This window comes from Sciurus carolinensis, chromosome 3 (genome assembly GCF_902686445.1).
Source record: "Sciurus carolinensis chromosome 3, mSciCar1.2, whole genome shotgun sequence".
NCBI lineage: Eukaryota > Metazoa > Chordata > Mammalia > Rodentia > Sciuridae > Sciurus > Sciurus carolinensis.
In genome coordinates this window covers 15,812,061-15,829,191 of record NC_062215.1, presented here as the reverse complement: position 1 = coordinate 15,829,191, position 17,131 = coordinate 15,812,061, and the positions used below count along the sequence as shown (strand labels likewise).

Genomic DNA, 17,131 nt, shown 5'->3' with positions numbered 1-17,131 from the left:
AAAGATCATATGAAGACCTGGGGATGTAGCTCAGTGCTTAACCTCACATGCATGAGGCCCTGGGTTCACTCCCCAGTACCACCAAACAAACCAAAAAAAAGACATTGTGCTTCAAAGTTGTGTTTTAGGTGGGGGTTTGTGGGAAAGGGTGTATATGAACAAAGATTGGCCATATGGTGATGCTTATTAAAGCTGGAGAATGATTACTAGGGGATTTATTTTACTATTCTTTTTACTTTAGATTATGTTTGAAGATTTTTCATAATGCAAGTAAGAAAGGGGGCTTCTGAAAAATTTTATAGATTTTTTTGAAGGTTTGAAGAGTCTCTGTGTTAGCAGAAACATCATAGTCACCATCCCCTATGTGATCCTCTTAAGATGACCCAGAGAGCTACAAATATACAGGGAGAATATAACATTCTGAGTGACTACTTGCAGTTTTTAGTAGTTCCAGAATTCTTCTACATTGATTACTTCTTTAAAATAAAGTAAGCCATAGACTATGCCTTGAACATCATTTCTCTGTGAGAGGATTTTAGTGTGATAGAAATAGAGCTGTGTGTGTGTTTTAACACAGTTCAGTGTTAAAGACTGCATCATCGCAGTCTTTACTCTTCCCAGAGTCCTTGACAGGAAATGAGAATCTTTGTTTTCAGTGTTATTTGGGTGAAGAACTAGTTTATTTCTTCATTTATAGATGGAGAAACTGAGACCTAGAAAATGATTTACCAGACTTGTACTGTCAAGTACATGTGCCATTTATATTCTGGAAGTCTTGCCAAATTATTGTGCTGCCTTTGGATGAGTTCACCAACCCCTGATCTTCCGTACCACCTCCACCAAAAGTTATAAACACATTAAAATGATCATTTTAGAATCAAGATTATGTTTGTTATTTATCTAAGATCATATTTAAGTTTTGTATATTAAAGAATCAAGTCTGTGAAAGCTTGGATCCAGGGAGGTTTTTGTGGCACTTGGAAGAGATGTTCTTTTAGAATTTTTTTCCTATATTTTTTGTTTCTTTGACTTTTTTCTTTCTTGGTAAGTTCTGGATCCATATTTAATTTTTCAGTGTGGGTTTTGTTTTTTAAGAACTTTACTTTGTAGGCCTGTTATTAGTGCCATAAATTGGAAACTGTTTTTGTTTTGTTGTTTGTATCTCACTATGTTGCCCAGTCTCGTCTCGAACTGCCAAACTCAAGCCATCCTCCAGCCTCAGCCTCCCCATCCCCCCAGACCTGGGACTACAGAAGCTACTCATTGTGCCCAGCTGGTTATTTGGTTTTGTTTTTTGTGGTGCTGGGGATCAAATCCAGGGCCTCCTACAAGCTAATAAGCACACACTGTATTACTGAGCTATACTCTCCAGCCCTCAGCACATTTTGGCTGAAAGTTTTCATTGTGAAATAATCATCTAGTCAAAGGCCCTTATCATCTAAAAATATTTATTAAGAAAAATAAGGGACAAGTGAATAAACTTCTTTTAAAGAGGAGCGGGGAAAGCTGTGCCCAATGGCACAAGTCTGTATTCCCAGCTACTCAGGAGGCTGAGGCAGGAGAATTGCTTGAGACCAGTAGTTCAAGTACAGCTTAGGGAACATAGCAAGACTCCTACCTCACAAAACAAATGAACAGACAAACAAATAAAAAAGAAAAGAAAGGAAGCCTTTCATTTGAACTAAATTTGACAGAGATGGCAAATGGAGGAAGAACATCTGCCTCTCACCTCTTATGGTCCCTTTAAGCTCTAAGTTTAGATTTGATACCAGGAACACAGTGAGGGTCCAAAATAGAGGAGTTTTCCACAGAATGGGTTTTGCCAGCACAAAATCTATAGAATTGATCTGTTCTCTTCAGAATTCTACCTTCTAATTGTGCCAAAGTAAGACTCTAGGTATATTTGGTTTCCTGAATGCCCAGAAGCACTTAACTTTCCATACCTTACAATTAGATGTGGTCAGCTGTCCTCTGGTTTCTTTAGAGACCATTCGTGGGGAGGGAAGGAATTTAGGTGAGAAAACAAGTTGTGCTAGCAAGAAGTTTGACTTTTGCTTCACTACTCTCTTTGTTAGTCTGCCAGTAAGCCCCCAATCCCCCTTAAAGTAGAAAATATAAAACCTGTTGATAATTTGGACTTCAATATCTTTTGATTTGTTGGTTTATTTTTAATTTTTATTATTGTTGGTAGACATTTATTTATTTATATGCAGAGCTGAGAATCAAACCCAGTGTCTCACACATGCTAGGCAAGTGCTCTTCTACTGAACCACAACCCCAGCCCTGTTTCTGTTTGTTTTGTTTTTGCTGGCAGTACAATGGATCAAACCCAGGACCTTCTACATATCATGCAAGTGCTCTAGATACTGAGGAATGGCCCCAGTCCTTTTTATTGTCCTTTTAGACAGGGTCTTACTAAGTTGCCCCAGCTGGCCTTAAAATTGTGATTCTCCTGCCTCAACCTCCCAAGGAATTGGATTACAAGTGTGTGCCACCACACCAACTCACCCTTGATTTTATGGAGTTAATTCTGGTCAAGATTTCACAAAGAGGCTACCTTAACAAGGCAGAGTAGAGCACACGCCTGTAATCCCAATGATTGAAGGCCAAGGCAGGAGAATCGCAAATTCAAAGCCAGCATCAGCAACCAAGCAAGGCCCTAAGCAACTCAGTGAGACTCTTGTAGCTAAATAAAAAATAAAAATGAACTGGGAATGCAGCTTAGTGGTTAAGCAACCCCCTGGGTTCAATCCCTGATTTAAAAAAAAAAAAAAAAAAAAAAAAAAAAAACAGGGCTGGGGAGATAGCTCAGCTGGTAGAGTGCTTGCAAGGCCCTGAGTTTGATCCCCAGTACCACTCCAAAAAAAAATAATTAAATTTAAAAAAAAAACAACAACAGGACTGAGTAGCCCCCCCACCCAGATTTATACTGAGTCCTGAATTAATTTGGCTTTTTAAAACACTTATTAATTTTTCTGGTCATGGTGGCACGCACCTGTAGTCCCAGCTACTTGAGAGATTGAGGCAGGAAGACCTCAAGTTCAAGTCCAGTCTGGACAACTTAATGAGACCCTCAGCAACTTAGTGTAATGCGATCTCAAAATTTTAAAAGTGAAAAGAGCTGGGGATATAGCTCAGTGGTAAAGTGTCCCTGGGTTCAGTCCCCAGGGACAAACAAACAAACAAAAAAATAAAATCAGAAACAAAACAAAAGAAAATACTTACTAATTTTTAAGGGCTGGGAGTATATAGCTCAGTGAAAAGCCTTGGTTTCAATCCCCAGCATCATAAAACAAAAACAAATCATTTATTGATGTTAGAGACATCTTCAGGCAACATGAAAGGAAACCATTTCTAGTTATATTTTAATGTTTGTTGATAAAGTGATTGTAAAAAGAAAGTCTTTTCATTTGTGTCCCCACCCCATTTAAAAACCTGTTGAGGGACTGGGGTTGTGGCTCAGTGACTTGCCTGGCATGTGAGAGGTACTGGGTTCAATTCTCAGCACTGCATATAAAGAAATAAAGGTCAATCAACAACTTAAAAAATATTTTTAAAAAAACCTGTTAAGGTTTTTTTTAAAGGTTTATGTAGCCCAGTGGTGGAGTGCTTGCCTAGCATGGGCAAGGCCCTGGGTTCGATCCCTAGGACCACCAAAAAAACCCATGTTGAATGACACTTGAATTAGGTACAACTCCAGGAAAGGAGACTGCAGACTAAGGAGAATATTTACCTCTCTCTGTAAAACAAGAAATGTATTTTAATGCCTATATGGGCATTGCCATCTTCCTAGATCTTTTCACTGACTGTCATATTTTTCTAAGTTTATTTTAAAGCCCAGATGTTGCTATTATCAACAATAACTTTTATCTTGCCTTTTTTTTTTTTTTTTTTTTTTTTTTGTGGTGCTGGGGATTGAACTCAGGACCTTGTACTTGCAAGGCAAGCACTCTACCAACTGAGCTATCTCCCCAGCCCTATTTTGCCTTTTTGTACTTGTTTTAGATTTATATGTTCACTTTCCTAAGAATTTTTATTTATCTTTTCCCCAGGTATTTACCACCAGAGTGTTTTGTGGTTGGGAAAGAACCACCAAAGATCTCAAATAAAGTCGATGTCTGGTCAGTGGGTGTGATCTTCTACCAGTGTCTGTATGGAAGGAAGGTAAGGAAGAAGGGTGAAGCAGCAGCTTGATTTGCTTCCTCTGTGGCATGTATACATCGTAATTTGTGGATTTGTTCTTGGAGTTAATCATTGGGAAATACTAAATGGAATCCCAAAAGTAATAGTTCAAAGAAAATACAGACATAGCTTTATGCATAAGCACAAATTCTCAAGTACAGGCTACCTACTGAATTCTGCTGGACCATTGAAAACATGCATTTTTGCTATTCTCAATTAGATCCAGAACATGTTTTGATTCTCATATGTGTAGGGATTTAACATGAAGTAGTTTACAGTGAACAGTCTTTTCAAGATCATTCTCAAGGGTCCTAAGAATAAAATTTAGAAAATCCCTAGACTTCACAGGGCCCTGGGTTCGATCCTCAGCACCGCAAAAAAAAAAAAAAAAAAGAATCCCTAGACTTTATTTCTAACTACCCATTAGTTAAAGCTGTTGTTAATGAAAGCATGCTTTACATTTTATACTGGAGAGGTCATGTCAGAAAGTATCTCTTGTCTCTTATCTCTGATTGAGGTGATGTTATTTGAACAAGTAATAACCCAGGTAGTAAACTACATCTAATGAATTTTCACATTTGTAAGTATAACTTATAAATTCACAGGGTTCCAGTTGTGTATATTTATTCCTATTTCAGTCTTCAGTGTTTGTGTGTCTCAGCGATCCCATTAGGCTCTGATTATAAGCTAGATGGGAGTCCTGAAGCACCTCTGAACTCCTAACATTTTGATTATACTCCCAAGACCAAGCTCTTAATCCAGATGACAGGGTCCCCTTTGACTTCTCCTTGGTCTTTCTCCTACCTCTCTGAAACAGGGAGACTATTCAGGGAAAATAGTGGGGCTTAATTATTATTTATATACTTTGATGATTTTGAATTGGCTGCTGATAGTAGTGGTAAAGGTCATCTAGAAAGAATCATTTAAGGTCTCTCAGTAGAAAGATGGTAGAGATGAAAGTAAGCTTGAACTTATTTTAAAGAGTTCATCAGGGCTGGAGTTTTGGCTCAGTGGTAGAGCACTTGCCTAGCATGTGTGAGGCACTAGATTTGATTCTCAGCACTGCATATAAATAAGTGAATAAAAATAAAGGTCTATCAACACCTAAAAAATTAAAAAGAAAAAAAGAATTTATTAGGAAATGGCAATCTGGGGACAGATACTGGCACTAAGTGGCCCCAGCCCTTTTTTGTTCCACTTTCTCCTTAGTTCTTCTACTCTTCTACTTCCTTTTCTATCCTTTTTTGTCTGCATCTTCGACGAGTCAGGGGCAGGCACATGTGTGTAGTGCTTAGACCCACAGGTGTCCCTCGGAGTAGAAGAGGTTGCTGGTACCTGCTCTGAATTTTCCCCCTTTTTTGTGATGAACAAAGCTTGAGATAGGAAATGCTGCTGCCGGTCCCTGCTCTGCCTTGACCTAGTCCTTAAACTGTGAGCCTTCCCCCTTACCTGTGAAATGGAGGAAATCATCTCCAGGATTCCTTCCAGCCATGGACAGGGAGGTGTATTTTCCTCTCCCTTCCCTGTGGCACTGAATTGTATTCTCAATCAGAGACCCACCCTTATTTGCTTGTTTTGTTTTGTTTTGTTTTTAATATGACAGCCCTTTGGCCATAACCAGTCCCAGCAAGACATTCTACAGGAGAATACTATTCTTAAAGCTACTGAAGTACAGTTCCCACCAAAGCCAGTAGTAACACCTGAAGCAAAGGTAAGTTTGACCCATCAGCAGCAGAATTGACTGCTTTTCTTTCTGTTGTTTCTTTGGGTAATAGTGGATATGTAATTATTTGATATGAAAATCAGTTATGGTGGCACATGCCTGTAATCCCAGGGGCTCAGGAGACTAAGGCAGGAGGATCACGAGTTCAAAGCCAGCCTCAGCAAAAGTAAGGCACTAAGCAACTCACTGAGACCCTGTCTCTAAATAAAGTACAAAACAGGACTGGGAATGTGGCTCAGTGATCAAGTACCCCTGAGTTCAAACCCCAGCCCCCCACCACCCCCTCCACCAAAAAAAAAATGATAGGCATGAGTTAATATTCCTAAAAATAAGAGAATATTGCTTATACTCTGCCCATCTCATCTCCAGGTCCAATAAAAGTAATGTTGATAGGTGGGTTTTTTAATCCACAAAGCCTCCCTAGAGTCAGGGCAGAGAAAGGAGAACAGTAGGTTGGTGATGTACCAGGCGTTGTGGGCTATAGGAAGGATTCCCAGCCTCATCCCTATTCAGGAATTATCAATTTTGTGAGCAACGTCCCATGTGGGAGGAATAATATGAGTACTAAGGCATTGGGGTTAAATAGCAGTGAGTGGTAAACCGTAAAGTCTATAGCAGTTGGTGAAGGCATATCTAAACACTCACTGGGGCCAAGGAAACATGGAGTGGAAATGGTGAAAGAAAGCTATAAATATCAGTCTTGCTGCATATGCAAACCAAGATTCCATTAGCTACTCATATACTTGATCTCATGTATTAACCAGAGCTATTTAAGATCAGTGGTGGTCAGCTCCATTGGATGGTCCTTCAGCAACTTTAAAGTCAAAGCAAGCAGTGTGAGTCTTAATTCCTTTTAAGAGTGTTCGGTCTTGCTGTTCCCTCATAGCACACCTATGTGAAGTAGATTGGAAAGGAGTCTGTTTTCCAAGTGGTCTCGCTGATGTATTTACATGAAAAGAATGAAATCTTTAGCACTTGTTTGTAATTCCTAACTGGTAACTTTCTGCCCCATCATTGGAGTTTAAGCACTCCATAACCAATAAATTAAATCTGCAAGGGAGAGCTCTGTGCAGTGATATCCCCCTGCAATTCCAGTGGCTTGGGAGGCTGAGGCAGGAGGATCGCAAAAAAATTTAAAAACCGGGACTGTAGCTCATTGGTAAAGTGCCCCTGGGGTCAATCCTCAGGACCTCCTCCCCCCACCTGACAAAAAAACAAAATCTGCAAGAAAGGAGTTCTGTAATACATTCCTAAGGCACAGGAGGATTTTCTGACTCCTGGGAGAGGCTAGAGAGAGTCCAGTGGTGAAGCCTGATGGACCTAATTTTGATGTCAGCACTACACTCAACAACTTGTGACTTTGGGCCAATTTACTTAAACTTTCTGAGTTGTTTTATTTCACCCATGAAACAGAAACACTTTCAGGGTAACTGTGAGGTTCAGGAGAACTGAATCACTTGCCACTCAGTAATTTCTGCAGTTGCTCTTAGGTAGTGACCATGCCATCTGCCATCCAGGTAACACTGAAGGACAGGTTGCCTGAAAGATGTTTAATTTTCATCTGTCAGATCTCTGAAGACTGTTTCTTTATACCACTTTTGTCAAATTCTAGTATTCATTCAATAAATAGATGAATAAATGCTCTTGACATTAAATTGGATGGACCTGCTGTAAAGAATACAGAAATACTCTGAATTTTTCTGCTACTTGCCTTTCCCTTTTTTTTTTTTTTTCCTCCTTCTAAATATGTTATTTCTCCAACCCCTACCCTCTTCTCTCCCTCTCCTTTCACAGCAAATATTTATTGAGTGCCTGTTAGTCACTGGACAGGGTTGTAGGTAGTGGAGATGGAATTGTGCACATGTAGCAGTAAACTATACAGATGCATTCCCTGTCTTTATGGAACTTACGTTCCAGTAGGAGAGATATTAACACACAATTGGATGTATTTCAGATGGTTATAAATGTTATGAAGAAAATAAATTAGAGTAAGCTGGGGAGGGGTCGGCTAGGAAGGTGGGAGCTCCTTTTTTGATGGCATGGTTGGGGAAGGCCTCGATGATGAATAGACATTTTGAGCAGTGTCTTGAACCATTGATGTGAAGGCGAGAGCCATGCGTAGATCTGTGGGGAAAGTTCTTGATAGAAGTAGGTGTGGGAATGAGCTCACAGGTCCAAGAGGAGAGGGGAGAGTGGTAGAAGAGGCTCTGAGCCATTATGAAACGTGGTGGAAAGCAGGCAAGGGGTGTAATTAGGGCAACTATGTGATCCATTTGCACTTTTAAGAGCCTACACTGGCAGGTATATAGAAAGAAAATTCAAGATAAAAGAAATTTATTTTACCAGTGTCTGACCCTACAGGACCTGTTAAACTCTTAAAAAAGGTTTTTGCGTGTGTGTATATGTGGCGGGGGTGTACTGGACATTGAACCCAGGGGACCTCTAACACTGAGCAACATGCCCAGTCCTTTCACTTTGAGACAGGGTCTCATTAAGTTGCTGAGGCTAGCCTTGAATTTGTGATCTTTGACCTTCTTGCCTCAGCTTCCCAAGTAAACTGGAATATAACTATGTGCTGCCACATCCAGCAGAAAGTTCTCTTTTAAAAGCCAAGTGTTGTTATAGTCATTCCTGTGAATTGTTTTTATCTTCCAAATACTTTAATCAAGCAAGTAAGTATCTTTGATTTCTGAAAACACAGATTTGGCATTATACTTTTTTTTTTTTTTTGTACTGGGGATAGAAACCAGGGTTATTTTACCATTGCACTATGTTCCCATGCTATCCCCCACCTTTCTTTTTTAAATTTTTTTATTGTGAGACGGGATCTTGCTTAGTTGCTGAGGCCGGCCTCTAACTTTTGATCCTCCTGCCTCAACCTTCTGGGTTGCTAGAATTACAGATTTGCACACTGCACCTGGTAGCATTATACTTTTGTTAATTAAACATGGAAAAAATAGAAAATCGTCTGTTATAGGTTTTGTTGTAAGTAAACTTAGGTTTTTTGGGCAGTGTTAGGTTCACAGCAAAATTGAGCAGAAAATACATAGTTCCCATGTACCACCTGCCCCTCTCCTGCAACCTCCCATATCAACATCCCATACCAGAGAAGTACATTTGTTATTGTTTATGAACCTACATTGGCACATCATCATCACCCTACTAGCTTTTGGTGATAATGATGTTTTAGATTTTTCAGAATTGATTCATTTATTTAAAATAGTTGCATTATAAAACTGAATAAATGAACTGTCTAGTTGATTGATAGGAAGAAAGCAAGCGGAAAATGATAAATCTTATATAGGTCATTTATGATAAGAATTATAGAAGTAACACTACATAACCTTTCATACCTAGTAGAAAGAAAACCTCTATGTTGGTAATAAATTTGAATTCCTTGTCAAACTCCCTCACTATGTGTTTTTGTGTCTGTAGTACCTTTGGGGATATAATCCTATTCAGTTTTCCCAATAATGTTTAGATAGTACCTGATCATTTGTTTAATGACCTTTCAGGGGAATAATGGGGTATGGAGGGAAAACATTTCAAAGCCTGTGACACGTTGTGATGTCAATCATTGTCATTCTCCTTTTACTGCATTGGTGGTAGTATAAGCTTAGAATTTCCACTTCCTTGGAAGTTCACATGAGACCATGGTTTATTGATGCAGGACCTTGAAGTTAGACTTTTCCCATCCAAACAAGCACTTTTTTTTTGTTGGTCTAGTGCTTTAGGGGCCGACGTATTTAGAGGCCCTTCTGCAGGGGATGGTAAGTCTCTAATAGCAGAGAGGTGCCCTCCCTTATCTTCCCTGGGTCTGCCCGATAGTTTTCCAGGAAAGGCCTTAAGCCCCTTCTCTGTAGGAGATGTCTGCTTTGGGCCCATGGCAGTGGATCCAGAGCCTCTTCCCTCTGGGGTGCTGGGATTGTCTGCTGCAACCTTCTACAAGAAATTTTCCTTTGCAGGCGTTTATCCGGCGATGCTTGGCCTACCGAAAGGAAGACCGCATCGATGTCCAGCAGCTGGCCTGTGACCCCTACTTGCTGCCTCATATCCGAAAGTCGGTCTCCACAAGTAGCCCCGCTGGAGCTGCTATTGCATCAACCTCTGGGGCATCCAATAACAGTTCTTCAAATTGAGACCGACTCCAAGGCCACAAACTGTTAACACACAGAGTGGACAAACAGCATTCAGCAGCGGGTTTGGAACTTAGCGAATCCGAATGGATCTCATGAAACCTGTACCAGGTGCTTTTATTTTCTTGCTTTTTTCCCATCCATAGAGCATGACAGCATCGATTCTCATTGAGGAGAAACCTTGGGCAGCTCTGGCCAGGCCTCATAGGAAAAGGCCCCGCCCGAGGTTCTGGCGTCAACGGCCACTGTGTGTGGCTGCTCTGAGTGAGGAAAAAATTAAAAAGAAAAACTGGTTCCATGTACTGTGAACTTGAAAATATGCAGACTCAGGGGGGTCCCTGATGCAATGCTTCAGATGAAGAATGTGGACTTGAAAATACAGACTGGGCTAGTCCAGTGTCTATATTTAAACTTGTTCTTTTCTTTTAATAAAGTTTAGGTAACATCTCCTGAAAAGCTTGTAGCACAAAGGCTCAGCTGGGGATGGTGTTTGACTTCGGAGGAAAAAAGTTGCTATTGCCCGTTAAAGGCACTAGAGTTAGTGTTTTATCCCTAAATAATTTCAATTTTTAAAAAACATGCAGCTTCCCTCCCCCCCTTTTTTATTTTTAAAAGAATACATTTGGTCATAAAGTGAAACCCGTATTAGCAAGTACGTGGCAATGTTCATTCCAGTCAGATGCAGCTTTCTCCTCCGTCTGGTCTCCTGCTTGCAATTGCTTCCTTCATCTCAGTTGGGAAAGAAGGGAGTAGACGTACTGCAATGCGCGGGTTTTTGCCATTGGACAAAGAATGAGGTTAGAAGACTGCAGCTTGGAGTCTCTCTAGGTTTTCAACTATTTCTTCACAATTTGAACACTTGACGGTTGTCCCTTTTAATTTATTTGAAGTGCTATTTTTTTAAATAAAGGTTCATCTGTCCATGCAGTCCTCCTGGATTCTCTGAATGTAGTAACTATCGAAATGACTCCAAAGGTAGGCAGAAAACAGGCTGGGAAGCTGAAAGCTCCAGGGATCGGTAGTTCTACCCACAGTCTTTGTGTGCTTGCTAAATGGTGTACATTTCTTGTTAACCACATTATTAAAACTTGATCAGCACATAAGCTTTCCTCTGTTAGATCTTTTGGCAGGAAACAGTCTTCTCCTAGTACTCTAAATTTGGTGGGTGTGTGCTGGTGTGTGTGTCTATGTGTGCATGTGCACACACACTTTAACTCACTTTAATAGATTTATCAAGTGGAATTTTTAAAAAATCATCTCAAGGAAAATAGGTATTTCAGCTATGAACATTCTTTTGGAACTAATTTTTGAAAACATTCGGTCGTTTCTGAGACATGTGATTAACTGAAGATGAAGCTGAAATGGGAGACATGTGGCCCCATAGTGCCCTTGAAACAGCAGAGCCCTCGGCAGGAGAGGGAAGGAGGCCAGAGCCTGAACATGTGGTAGCCAGCTTGGAATGTTACTGACAGATGTGGCAAGAGGGCTCAGCCAGAAATATTTAAAGATGTAGCGTGCAGGCCTGCTTGTTCCCTGGGCTGGACGGGAGTCAGGAAGGGCAAAGCTCTCGAATAGCTCATGATTGTAGTACTTCTTTTACACGTGAAAAATGTCACTGATGACACTTTCTGTTTTGTGGGCCTGCCCCACTCTCCTCAGTATCAAGCCATCTTGAGAGAAGGTGGAACATTCCAAACTAAGAGAAGTCCATGGGTAGGTGTCCTATGGAACACAGAAGGAAAGAAGTCAGTCCCAGAGGCCTTGGTGCCCTCAACTTTTTAAAAACTATTTTATTGAAATAAAATGTTGATATTTATACACACATGCGTGTGTGCGTGCACATGCATGTGTTTTTTTCTCTTCGATTTTCTTTTATGCCACTGGGGATGGAACCCAGGGGATGGAACCCAGTGCCTCATGCGTGTTAGGCAAGCACTCTGCCACTGAGCCACAACTCCAGCCCTGCTTTTTTTTTTTTTTTTTTTTTTAAAACCACTGCCTTCAAGCTGCTAAGCAGAGAGCAGCAGGTTGAATAATAGTTTGAATAGTAGCATGAAGACATGAAGAGACAGATGAAGTTGAGACCTTGTTAAATCAACTAAAAATAATAGTTCTGTGCATTTTCCCCTTTCCTCTCTATAGTGACCTTGCAGTTCAGTTTTTTTGTTTGTTTGTTTGGTACCATGGATTGAACCCAGGGGCACTTCCACTGAGCCACATCCCCAGCCCTTCTTTATATTTTATTTAGAGACAGGTTCTTGCTGAGTTGCTTAGGGCCTTGCTAAATTGCTGAGACTGACCTTGAACTTATGATCCTCCTGCCTCAGCCTCCAAGCTGCTGGGATTACAGGCATGCGCCACTGTGCCTGTCTACAATTTAGTTTTTTAATTGACTTTTTAAGTTTGAAATAAAAAGTTCATCTTTATGCCTTTTCTCTAATTTCCTGTCTCCTTTTTTCCCATGGGCTGATCAGTGAAACTCAGGACCTGACTTGTCCATCTGCTTTTTCTCCCCTCATCCTGAAGAAGTCTCCCCTTGCTTTGATTGAGTTTAGGGCCTGGTTGGGCTTGACCGAGTCAGAGCAAGACATCTTTCCACCGTGTGGGCCAGCCCCAGAGAGCACACAGAGCACTGACCTTTCCTGGTCTTGGAAGGAGCCAGTAAAATCACTAGGTAGAGTTCTCCATGACAGACTTTGTTGCAGTGGGGTTCACCTTCTGCAAGGATAGCCCCTATTGCCAGTGTTGATTTATTTTACACAATGATACAAGTGTTTATTAACTTGTAATTAAACCCAGCCAGACTATTCTGGCCTTTCCCAGTTTGGGGCAGGAGGAGGAAGGATATTAAAGTTTTAAGAGGAAAATTCCCCACCTTCTTGATTTTACTCTATTTCTCCAACTTCCAAACACAGCCCTTAAGATCAAGGGTGTTAGATGGTGGGGTCCTGGCAGACAGCAGAGCCCCCTGGACAGTTCAGGCACAGTGGGAATGTATTGGTTGATGCAGTGCACTTTGTTCCTCTCATGTGCTAAGAACTAGGCTTGTTGGTGGGAAACAGCAATGAACAAGACAGGGAAGGGCCAGCTGGTGGCTCATATCCAGGAGTGGAGGCCCAGGCCCAGGAAGTGATGAAATGCCCAGTAAGAGATGAAATGTGGGAGATGGAGGGGAGGGATTTGGGCCCTTCCATTAGGGGATGGGCAGCATTGAGAAGAGAATCACCAGAAGAACTGCATGCACCCCACTTCTGTGGATGACCTGGCACACTAGCTGTCTTTTGGAAGTGTGTCCCCCTCCTACTGTCTCGTCTTGGAAGGACAGGTTTTCTTCCAGCTAAGTTTAGCAGTCAGGGAACTCTTATGTTTCTTAATTTAGACAGTAGGGCTCTTTAAACATAGTTATCTCTTAGAATCCTCAAGCTAGAAGCAAGCATTGGCTTCTTATAAGAAGACACAGTTTACAAGTAGCTGGACCCACTTTAGTGATTTTCTTTTTTCTTTCTGAACCTCTTTCCTTCCTTCCCTTACTTCATCACTCAAATTGCCCAAGCCATCTGTTTCCTTTCTTGAGTTAGAATCACTCAGAGGTTGAGTCTGAGTCTGAACTTTAAAATTATGTCTGAGTTCAGATCTCACCTCCGCAAACTTGAGGGATATCTCCTCACTCTGTAGGAGTGAGGAGTAGCAATAAGATAGGTAAAGGGCCTGGCATATAAGAGGGGAATGAAAAATGTGATCTAAGGATCACAAGTTCAAGGCCAACCTCAACGACTTAAAGACCCTGTCTCTTGGGCGGGGATGTAGCTCAGTTGGTAAAGTGCTTGCCTCCCATGCACAAGGCCCTGGGTTCTAATCCCCAGTACCACCAAAAAAAAAAAAAAAAAAAAAAAAAAAAAAAATCACAAGACCAAGTGCAAGAGTTAGCTGGTCCTGGAGTTCATGGGTTTGAAGTTCAGAACCTCCTCCTCACCAATGTGTCAGGTGATACTTTGACCTTGGGTAGGTGATGTAGACTTCCAGAAATGGCCCCTCCAACTTGAGGTTCAACACCAGTCTCTTCCTAGGTTAGTGGGTGTCTTAGTCTGACTCCAGGATTGCTTCTGGGTGAGTCTGGGAGAAGAATCCTGTAGGCTAGTGGTTCTCAAAATGACCAGCAGCATCAGCTTCACCAGGAAGCTTCTTAAAAGTGCAGTCTCAGGCCCCCACCCCACCCACTGATCAGAAACTAGAGGCAGGGCTTAGCTTTCTGGTGTCACCTTCAGGTGATGCTAATGCAGGCTAACTTTTGAGAACACAGCCAGGGACTGTCTAGCTGGGATCACCAGAGAGGGTAACAGTCAGGCTTCTTTTTTAACCAAACCCACGCCCTCCAGCATGCTAGGCAAGTGCTCTACTACTGAACTACACCCCCAGCCCTCGGGCCTCTTCTAAACTCACCCAACTGAAAGTCAGGGGTGAGACCTGTTTTATTTCCTACATTGGGAATAAAATTTATTTTAAGCTCTGGACTCTTCTAGGACTACTGTCAGATATTGGTTGTTGTGATGGGGACCAACAACAACGGCCCCTTATACAGGGTCCTAAAGGTACACTCAAGAACTGTTCCCTGGGCCTTCTTTTAAAATACACAATAACTCAATATCAGTTGTTGTACTGAGACTGCTTCTGAGTCTAAGGGACAGCCTGGATGGGAGTGTGTTGTGTGTGAGAAGAACCTGGGGCTGGCCTGCCCCAGCTCTTGGGAGGAGTGGGGAGGAGAGTTCAAGAGGGAGTGACTGCTGGTGAGCTTTGCGGGTGGGTCGGGTGGGTCGGGGGAACCTGCCAGAGGCTGGGAAAACAGGCAGGCCTGGGAGTAGGTCTGAGACCTCTTGGGGGCAGAGAATACAAGAGTGCTATTGTGCTGGAGGAGCCCAGCAGGGACTGGAGTCAGTAAAGGGATGTGTGTATGTGTGAGGCTCTGACCAGGAGACCCCATGGTGAGAGGGGGTCAGAGAGCAGCTGGCTGGCCAGCTGGGCCCCACCCCACTGGCCCTGGGTCAGGCCTCCTGGGTGTGGTGGGAAGTGTCCAGCCAGAGGACTCTGCTAATCTCAGCCCTGCTAGCAGCCAGTGCTAGTGGCCTCCTATGCAACTCAAGCAACTAAAGCTTGAGGAGGGGCAAAGGGAAGGGACTCAGCACTTGTGCTTTGCAAAGAAGTGTCTCAGCTGTGTTGCTTCTTAACCTAGACATAAGCTAGATGGAAATATCTCATTGATTTTACAACCAGGAAACAGGCCCATGGGGATTGGTGACTGTCAGTGGGTAGAGGTGGAGTGACTGGGAAGGGGACTGCAGGTTGAAAATTTTGTGAGGTGGATTCTCTGAGTGCCATCTTTGGGGAGAGTTGGCTGAGTGAAGGTTGCACTTGGATCCCTAGCAAAAGTTATAGTTTTGCCCTAATTAGGCCAATCCTGATCCAGGCATATTTTGCCCTGATCCTGTCACTGTGTCCCTCCTCTCCCTCCTGGCTAGTATGAGGTCAGCCAGTCTGGGCAGCATCCCTGTCCCTGCAGTCCAGGCCAGAAGTGAATTTAGGTGGGAAAATGGGGGTGTGACTTCACAGAAAAGTAGCGCTGACCGTTCTCTAAGATCTGGTTCTGTAGTCTATAGATAGGAAGGCACAGTCCTGCCCTACCTCTAGAAAATGTGTCTTGCTCCTAAGTGTCCTGATTGGATACGCAGGAATGGGTCAAGGTTGCACAAACCTCACCTGCCATCTTGTGGTTACGGTGAGCCCAGGGCCTGGCTGAGGGACTCCAGGCAGTCTGACCTGCTGAAGTGTCTGTGAAGGGCAAATAGAGCCCTCTGCAGGTGGATGAGGGACCCTAGAGGTGAGACAGAAAGGTGGGGCAATGTGTTAGAGGCAGTGCTTTTTGGTCAGGGACTGAGCAGGAATAGCTGGGGACCAGGTGACTGGTCCTCAACAGCAGTGTTTTTCAGATTTGTTTAATGGCAGCACACTCTGTGATATACCTCATATCTCCACCCAGTACATATTCCACAGAATAGAACTTCACTCACATGCAATGCATTGTGACATTTCATTTTTTAAAATGCTGGCCACCACCCTCCAGACAGCTGGAAAACATTGCAGAGCCTCCCAGGTGCCCCACCTACTACTAGCTGCTCCACTGGGGGCTGGGAAAGATTTGGCCAGCCTCTTGGGACTGGGTTGGGGCTGGTGGGCTAGCTGGATGCAGCCACCTGGCTTCTTTTTTGGTCCAGGGCTCTACTCTGCCAGAGGCTGAATCAGGGGAGGCTCTGCATCTGCAAAGCCACCTTTTGCCTTTACACCCTCTGGGCCACTGTTGATGGCCTCAGCCTTGCTTCAGAGGTTCAAGTACTGAGACTAGAGAAAATCTCACCCCACCTGTCCTTCCTGAGTTGGGGAAATGGAGGCAGTGGTGAGGGAGCAGCAGGGACAGCGTGTTGAAGAAGGAAGGAGGTGCAGAAGCTGCTGGCCAGCCAGAGCTGTGGCCAGAGGAAGCCTGGACTCCTAGCTCAGCCCCATCCCCAGTGTATGAACAGGCTCAGAGGCACTATAGCTCCAGATTGGAGAGGACTTTATAGAGCAGAGTGACATAATGTCCTTCTTTGCCACTCGCACTCACTGGGTGGGGAGGTAGAAAATTCTGGGACTACATCCTGCTCTACTGTACCTCTTTCTTCAGCTCAACTCTGTGGACCCTCCTTTCCTTGCTGTAGTGCCTCAGGTGAACTTCTGCCCCTCTCTGAATTCCAGTAGCCAGCTTGCTCCTGACCTTTTCCAGCTCCCAAGCGGAGACCAGAGCCAGTGACGATCTGGGAGACATTAGCAGTGACCCCTGCTGAAGCCTGGGCTCTCAGTTCTTGAGCCCTCTTGCTCTGAGCTTACTCCGGGGCCCTGATGACAGCTGACCACATTCCTGTGGCTCCTCTAAGTGGGAGTTTGTGTCCCAAGTTCTTGGGAGTCAGAGTCTGGACTCCTAGACCCAGTGAGGAAATCTACACCCCCTTCTTCCTGGAGGTGACCATCTGTAGCCCCTGAGAGAGAAAACCCAGAGTTGGGA

The 17,131-nt window shown here is 43.1% G+C and overlaps 1 protein-coding gene across 1 annotated transcript in view; it reads left to right on the top strand.

Annotated features, from left to right (window-relative positions):
* Nucleotides 1–10,968, top strand: part of Tlk2 (tousled like kinase 2) — a 111,659-nt gene extending 100,691 nt beyond the window's left edge. The window contains 3 exon segments of the mRNA XM_047544601.1: nt 4,053–4,164; nt 5,786–5,893; nt 9,871–10,968. Of these exon segments, the coding sequence (XP_047400557.1) occupies nt 4,053–4,164; nt 5,786–5,893; nt 9,871–10,044 (394 nt within the window). The 3' untranslated portion in view covers nt 10,045–10,968.
* The last annotated feature ends 6,163 nt before the right edge of the window (nt 10,969–17,131 follow it).